The sequence below is a fragment of the Daphnia carinata genome, chromosome 3, assembly GCF_022539665.2.
Source record: "Daphnia carinata strain CSIRO-1 chromosome 3, CSIRO_AGI_Dcar_HiC_V3, whole genome shotgun sequence".
Taxonomy (NCBI): Eukaryota; Metazoa; Arthropoda; class Branchiopoda; order Diplostraca; family Daphniidae; genus Daphnia; species Daphnia carinata.
Genome location: NC_081333.1, coordinates 7,765,585 through 7,773,742, shown reverse-complemented (window position 1 = coordinate 7,773,742; position 8,158 = coordinate 7,765,585). Strand labels below are relative to the sequence as shown.

The 8,158-nt window shown below is 41.7% G+C and overlaps 1 protein-coding gene across 1 annotated transcript; it reads right to left on the bottom strand.

Annotated features, from left to right (window-relative positions):
• Positions 1-4,274: 4,274 nt before the first annotated feature.
• Positions 4,275-8,156, bottom strand: LOC130704417 (uncharacterized). The gene is made up of 5 exons (XM_057525838.2): positions 7,956-8,156; positions 6,386-7,594; positions 5,838-6,321; positions 5,394-5,771; positions 4,275-5,317 (listed from the first exon to the last, which is right to left on the bottom strand). Exons 2-5 carry the CDS (start codon positions 7,559-7,561, stop codon positions 5,145-5,147), a joined length of 2,211 nt encoding a protein of 736 aa, XP_057381821.1. The 5' UTR covers positions 7,562-7,594; positions 7,956-8,156; the 3' UTR covers positions 4,275-5,144.
• Positions 8,157-8,158: the final 2 nt, after the last annotated feature.

Genomic DNA, 8,158 nt, shown 5'->3' with positions numbered 1-8,158 from the left:
ATGTCGGTGTCTCTTCTATTGCCGTGCACGGCTATGTAACATGGCCTTGTCTTGGCCAGTTCCGAGAACCACTTCATGACTCTATCAATCAAGCGGGGGCTCGAATAATAGGGAAAAAGGGTAGCCAAAGCGGCAAGCCATTTCGAGATTGGCAATTACCATTAGAAGAAAGTGGACTATTGTTCACCAGTCCAGACAATGCTTCAAGATCTTTCAAGAAGTGGGGCTCAGGAAATAGAGCTCTCGAGGGTCTTTCTTCGAAAAATCTTGTATATTAGTACACACGGGCTATGGATGTGTGCTGATTCGTTTCCCTCTCTTTTTTCTTTTTCCGGACCAGGTGGAAAGCGACAGATCATCGCATGAATTTTCAAACTTCTCTACGCACAAGACCCAGGCCACCTGTGATTCCTCCTTCGTCCTCTCTTCGTTTATTCTTCTTTCATTTTTCAACGTTTTTAACCTTTCTTATTATTTTTTTTTCCTTCGCATCCTCGCCTTTTATCAGTTTCCTTCTCTTGTTGTTGTTTTCTTGTGTATTTCTTTCCATTCTTTCATTCTCAGATCTTCGGAAAAAAAAGGAGAAGACTTGTAAGAAATGTATTCGTTTAAAAGGCTGTGTTGGTTCGTTCGGGCCTCTCTCATACGCACACAAAGCTGATTAACGTCACATCGACGCGACGTCGACTGATTTATCACGTCCGCCGCATCGTTAACAGCCCATTCAATCATTATCGATGCTTGTTTACACGCCGCATATCTTCTTCTCTTTCTCTTCTTTTATTTTTCTCGATTCGAAATTGACCGAAAACGGATGGCCGTCCTCATTTTCGGTGCTATCAGCCGGGGGAAAACATTTTATACGTCTACTACAATCTCGATCTCTCTCTTCTGTCCTTTCTAGTTCTTTAAAAAATAAAGAATGTCGATGTTCTATAGTCGAAAGGTGGGCCGAGAAACTGAAGAAAAGAGTGGAGCCTCTCAGAGATGCGATGAGGGCTGATTCCATAAAAAGGCGACCAAGACTAATAAGGTATAGCTTCACGAAAACTAAGAGAAAATAGAAATGAAAGGGGGGAAGACAGGAAAAAAAAACAAAAAAAACAAAGAAAAGGCTGTTGAAAAAGGAAGGGATGATTCATAATTACGTTGCTGATTAAAAGTTTGAATTGAGAACTGCGGGATGGGAGTGTTACGACGTGCATACACGTATCACGTGCAAGTACACGCTGTACTCGTCTACACACACGGATATAAATAGTTATTGTAGCTATTTAGATATCTACGTATTCGTAATATATATAAGGGAGCGGGTCCGCGGGACATTCATCACGAACCACAGCGGGAATCTTTCCCGATGCCGGTCACGCTGAATTTTTCCATCACTATAGCGCTATGGCGGCTTCGTGCTACACACATATACAAGAGACGCCGGTTTTCACTTCTTATTCGTTGCTTTTTTTTTTTTTTTTTTTGCTCTTGATAGTCTCTGACTTATTCAACAATAGCAGAAAATGTGAAGGGCTACAAATAAAAAGAGGAAGAAAAGGGAGAGGAAATAAAATAAACAATCACAAATGCTGGAAACGACTTTGTGCTTCGCCACACTTCGTTGAATATATTTCTTTTCTCTTTGTTTTTCATTTCATTATTTCATGTTTGAGAAAAAGAGAAGTTTTCCCTTTGAATGTTAGCCGAAAAAGCGGCTGGAACAGCGTGCGATAGCCTTCGATTTATCTCTCTGATCGCAACAGCGAAAGAATCACGGAATTGAAAAACGAACGTCGAAAGGGAAATCGGCTCTTTTGTAAAATACGAAGCCAACTGTAATCAGTTACAGAGAAAGAGATTTGATGTGCAACGTCACCTAAGAAGAGTGCCAACTCCACTCGTTACGAGAGATCTGTGGACGGAGGTAGAAAATGCGGAATAAAAGACGGACGTTTTAACGAAGACAAACGAAAAGTCAAGATCAAGAAATTGCCATTCCCGGAACTGATTGCATAACTATCAAGATTTAAAACGTTGAAGAACCACGATAGTTCGTGATAGAACCCTTCCCTATAAGCTCCGTTTACGTAACAATTGATTAAAGGCTGTAAAAATTAATGAGACGCCGAGAAAGACACGTCCTTGGCGAAGAGATGTTGCCCGTCCGGTTGTAAAAACAGCCCATGTATTCGAATCGACTTCGCTGTGACGATCGTTATCAGGTATTAGCCAACGTGGACGATTACATAACAATGGGAGTGTTTCGGAGAACAGCCAAACGCAATAGCAATGGTTTCCCAACGATGGAAGAACTGTAACATCGACATTTCCAAAATCGCAGAAACGACGATAACTAAGCGGAATGGTTTAAAACATTTCGTTTTTTTTCCTAATCTCTCTTTCTTTTGGGGGGTGGGAAGCAGTCTACCTGAACTCCGACTCGCTCTCTTGAAACGTAACAATCATTTCGATTCACGTGAAGGGGATGCAGCCGTCCATTGTGACATTTTGAATTGATAATGATAAGAAATCTTTCTCCCCCCTCTCTTTCATTTTCTTTCTTTCCTTTTTCCTGCAACATCAACTGAGACGAAACAAATATATTCAAAAATGAACAGGAGAATAAAAGAAGAGGAACCAAAAAAAAAAACCGCCACCAACCGACTAAGAGGAATGTCCAACCTGTGCTACGGCGCTTTTGCCCTCTGGTTCGATTCAAAAATAACAACAGAAATAATATACAACTTCTATTTCTGTATAAAACATCTGCCGACAATCAAAGACACTGATCTACTAAAAAAAATGAAATAAAAATATAAGCGACATGAGACCGAGATAGAGACCCCCCCACACACACACGAACGGTCGAAGAGATAGATGATGTTTATAGAATACACAACAAAAATGGGAGCCTGTAAATGTGTATTGCAAAGAGAAGTTATAGGGAAAGCTGCCGAATCAAACAAAAGAAATCTCTTGATCATTTCCAGAAAAGAAACAAATGATTCGAAAGAGTCGGCGGCGACGTTGAAAAAAAAAAAACAACAACCAACCAACCACACACACAATTAAATTCTCGTCCAATGTACGTGCCCGAACTATTGCGTCACAGTAGGCGGCATTTGATAACGAAAATGACTCTGTGAATTTTTATTTTCCACGGCGTCGCACTACGATTTAACAAATGCGAGAAAAATGTAACAAAAGAGGAAACGAGAAATAACGAAGACAACAATCCCAACATTTCAAAAAGTATTAAATTTCAGAAAAAAACAAACAAACGAGGGCACAAAAAAAAATATCCACCTGGATTTTCGGGAAAGAAAAAACATGTTTCCGCTCCATTGACGCTGTCAACAAAGCCCTCTACTGATATAGACGAGAGAGAGAGAAAGAGAAAGAGAAAAAAAAACAAACAAACAAAATAACGAGGACGAAGGTATGCGTTTTTCGGCTTAGAATGTTTGAGAAACCGGGTTTCCATCTCGCTGGAGAATCGCGAAATCCACTGGTGCGTGTCTGATGACTTGATAAAACATTTTTTTTTTTGCCCGCTTTCCAAAACCCTTTTCTCTCTTCCTTTCTAGATTTCGAGTAACATGATTCGGTATACACATGGCGCAGTGTATCTCTACTAATATACACATGTACATCAATACATTTCATCCTCGCGTCGGCACTTTTTTTTTATCATTGTCTCTTCCCATTTCAGTTTCTTTTTTTGTCTTATTTCTTCGTCCTCTTCTTGAGGTATTTTTTTTTTTTTTTTACTCCTTTCCCCTATTCCTGGGTATAGAGAATTAAAGATTCTTCCGGCTTGTGTTAAACCGATGCTCACCCACCGCCTACGGTTTGTGGGGGGGGGGGAGAAAAGAAATACAGTCTAACACACTAAATCGCCTGCATATGTAGAGTGGGTGTATATACAAAGCGGCAAATATTCAGCCCGTCCCCACGCTATGGATGTGCGTACAACCGTGCTTCGACACTGCTGGATAAAACGATGGGAAAAAAAGGGGGAAGAAAACGAACAAGGAAAAACGAGGCGAGAGAAATTTGAATAAAATTGACATTTGAAGCAAAGCACTCGCTGGTTTTCAACGAATAAATATTTCGATATCGACCAGAGAACAGGACAAAAAAAAAATGCCAGTGAAATTGTAAAGCGAGTCTCCCACAGCTGTTTACCCTTCCAGTCATTCCACGTTCCATCGTGCCAAACTCGTTCAACTGGTTTCGTGCACGCCAAACGAAAAAAAAAAAAACGAAAGGCAAAATGCATATTTGATTCATCAATAGATATAATTCAGGAAACAATCAACTGAAAAAAAGCACGTCATCTGAATTGCAATAATAGAGCGACAACGAATATTTATTAATTTTCTTTTTGCGTAGCACGAAGAGAAAAACAATTTTGGTCGGGGTCGGCCATTTTTCTTTTCGTTGTGAGTTTCTGTTTTTTTTTTTGTCCGTCTCTGGAGTTGTAGTCTTAAATACAGTTGGCTCAGTCGATAGAGAAACACGGTACAATGAATTAATAACAAACTTTTCACCTGTGGCACTTCTGGTTACAGAAAGTATGAAACACGGCGCTTACAAAAAAAAGGCCTTCAATAACAACTTCGTAGCAAAATCAAAATTGTCAAAAAAAAAAAATGCGCATGCGGTAGAAAATAAACACAAAACGTCATCATGGACGGAACTGTACAACCAATTCCAGGAAAAAAACAAAAAAAAAACAATGCCTGTCCGCTGATCACACAAACGCATGAAAATCAATCACTTTCGAAACAAAACAACAAAAACCTCGCCGAAAATACTTCGTTTTCATGACATTGCGTCAAAATCGAGAAAAAGGTAAACTTTTGGTCAATATCTTTCACGGATTGTGCAAGGTGGGTTGAGTTTAGGTGAAGGAAAAAAAACAACAAAAAAACAAGATGATGAGAATGAGGGAAAAGGGAGCGGTAACAATAAACAACAACAAAAGGAACCAAGTCCTGGAGACGACCCGTAAACGGAGAGTGAGCATTTCACGGTGGAGTTTTTAATGTTTCATGTTTTTTTCTTGTTTTTCTTCTTCTCTGTTGGGGTAATTGCGTCTGGTATTACAGAAATGAAAAGGTCTTCCTGTCGGTTGTTTTTTTTATTTTTTAAAGCTTCGTTTCGTGCTGATTGGGCAAGCCCCAGCTTCTGAAGGGTGATTGCATTTGATTGCGGTTGCCGTAAGCGTACGGAAGCGCGTGTGGATGAGGCGGCAGGGAAGGCGGCATAACCGAACCTGGTGTTTCGTCCACGTCATTGTCGTCTGCCGAATCGACGTCACCTGAAGAAAAAAAAAGACATAAAATGATCGTAAAGAAGTAACACGATGAACCGAACGCAGAGAATAATAGCTTTACCATCGCTGGAATTTGTCGAATGAATAAAATGCTCCGTGCGGATGGCTTTGCGGGACTTTGGCTTCTTGTACTTGAACTCACGCGGCAGCGTATACGACCGCGGCAGTGAGATTTGACTGTCAATGTCAGACGGGTTGCGGTAGGATTTGTAAATGACACCGCCGCCACCGCCACCGCTTTTGGAACTCACGGATGTCACCGTGTACGTTCGATCCCATTGAGCTGTACCAGACTCCACTGAGCCCTGCGGGTGGTATGACGGCCCATTTCTCCAGCGGGGATCGCAATAATCGTAATATACTCGCGAATGTTCCAAATGATGCGCTGATAGAAGGATTTCTGGAGTCTTTGATCGGTATTTTCGATGTCCTGATTCACCTGTGTCAATCAACATGAGATCGTAAATGTGTCATTACATTTAGGGATAACCATAGTCGTAAATACCTTGAGAGCCGTAGGCAAAGATGGGCGGTTCGGGCACCGAAGGACCACTGGGCCACGGCTGTTTTTTAGAGCGGGGGATGGGCTGCTTGAGCGTGCCAGACTCGCTGACATCGCTCTGCGGTGGCCTCTTGAGCTTTCCTTGTTTGATTTCCTCTTCAATTACACGAAGCTCTGCCAGCTGTTGGCGCTTCTTTTCCTGCAACTTGAGCTGGATATCTATACGAGAGCAAATACTTCCTTCGTTCTCACTCGAGCCGGAACGCGGATGCAAAGGCCGTTTCCAGAACGGTTGTGACATTTTGCCTCCTCCGTTCACTGTCATGGAAGGTAAAACTGGCACGGGTGGGGGGACGAATGTCGTCGGCTTTTTCTTCTTGCGCATCATCGCGGGATTGAATCGGCAATTAAACACGCCGGGCACGTAGTGTGGATTATCAGTGCAATACACTGTATGGCCATTTTGCTTGATGAACGTCCCGGAATTCTGTAAGTAATTTAAAGAGTAACAATTTTAAAAGATCGGAACAAAAGAAACAACTCCTACTTACTGGATTGTTGCTATTGTTCTTTGATAGACCATCCGGATTTGAAATGCTTTCGCTAACGACGTAGGTGCCAGAAGGCGTGACGTAAGAATATGGCTCGGGTGGGTTATTGTTCGTCGGGTATGACCCCGTCGATGGGTAACTCAGCCGCTTGACGTGAAAGTATCGATAATAAATGCCCAGGAAGAAAACGCCGACGACGAATGAAAGAAACATAGTGACAGTAGCTAACTCGTGATACCAAGGCTCATCGCGGTGAACGCCGATTAGCCAGACGGCCACTAGAAGGGTGTTCTCCAGAAACATTGTTACGTAAAATGCAGCCATCTTCATTCGTGGATTTACGTGCTGCAAGTTGACGTAGCAGAAGATGTAGACGACAGCAATCAGAGCGCAATAGGCGTCTTTCTTTATCTTGGACATCTTGTCACCATGGAAGACGTTGCGTGGTGATATTAGCCAAAAAAACATGCTGAGCCAATGAAGCCCGATCACCAGAAAGACCCAGTAACCATATACAGTGGCGTAGACAGTTAAGGCGATCGCTCTTGACGTTACGGTTCCTAGTCGCCAAAGGAATTGGAAGATGACACCCAGCCAGGTGAGTACCAATTTGTGAACGTTTTGGCGACGAACGTTTTTGTTGAAGGAGGCTAAAGCCCAACAGACGCTGACCAGCGACAACACCGTAGACACTATGTTCAAATCTTTGACATCGTCGCGATGTGGTTTGAGCCATATCAAGTATAATTGCACTAGCAACATAGGTGCGGCTTCGATAAAGGCATGAACTAGTCGTAGCATGCACAAATCACGCACTTCGTGTTTCACAATCCGCAAGTCCACTGGGATGAAGAGTTTGGAGTAGCGCCACAAGACTCCTATTCCAGCTAAATGCATAGCTATTAGCGATCCTCTATTGACATCCTTCTCATCATTATCCTCGTTGTTTGTTGGTTGGCAGGATGAATGTCGCTCAAGGAACCATTTGGCCGAGAGCAATTGACTGACAATCAATGACGAGGTGATGAATAGTACGGCCAGGGTAAGCCAAACATATTGCTGCTGCTGATATAAGGTGTAGGCAGTGATTACGTCGAACACAACGTCGCAAAAATACGACGCCATCGAAATGATGTTGAATAACACATCACACAAAGGAAGGAATTCTTGAGACATGGTGGCCAACTGATTTCTCCAACAAAGGATATTCTGTGGGAAAAGTAACAAATTAGAAAATTAATGTATACCCATTTTTCAACACAGTACTTATAATGTTAGGGAAAAACACAGCAAGCCATCTGCATGACACAATAAGAACAAAAGCAAAAAAGTAATTCTGGAAACTACTGTGTTCAAATTTCTTTTCTTGTGAAAAAGAAAACTACAGCATTTTATCAATATTGAGAGTGCACCATATAATGACATGACAACCACTCTTGTTGGTTTTAGTGCTTACATGTAAGACCTGGTAAAAAATAACAACAACTATGTTTCCAGCGCTCTCGTAAGCTATCACTCATTACAATGATTTTTAATAACTTTATTTCAAGGCATTTTCGGTCGTATTTACCTGTCACAACTCTGTGTAGGAATTTTGATGCACGCACTAGTCACAAACCACGTAGATGACATGAGCAACCGAATGATCTCTAGATTTCGAGACAATTAGAATCGAAGGAAGCTTCACGAAATTTCACACAAGCTAATACCTTTTGAGCAACCAACTTGGATTTAAAGCATTGTATAATTCTTTATATACAAATCACGCTGGGC

What these genes read in the sequence shown, in the direction of transcription:
- LOC130704417 (XM_057525838.2), bottom strand. Translation starts at nt 7,561, where the DNA reads ATGTCTCAAGAATTCCTTCCTTTGTGTGATGTGTTATTCAACATCATT. An exon ending in CTTTGCCTACGGCTCTCAAG is followed by an intron (nt 5,772 to 5,837) that starts GTATTTACGACT and finishes TGATTGACACAG; the next exon opens with GTGAATCAGGACATCGAAAA. An exon ending in TTCGACAAATTCCAGCGATG is followed by an intron (nt 5,318 to 5,393) that starts GTAAAGCTATTA and finishes TTTTTTCTTCAG; the next exon opens with GTGACGTCGATTCGGCAGAC.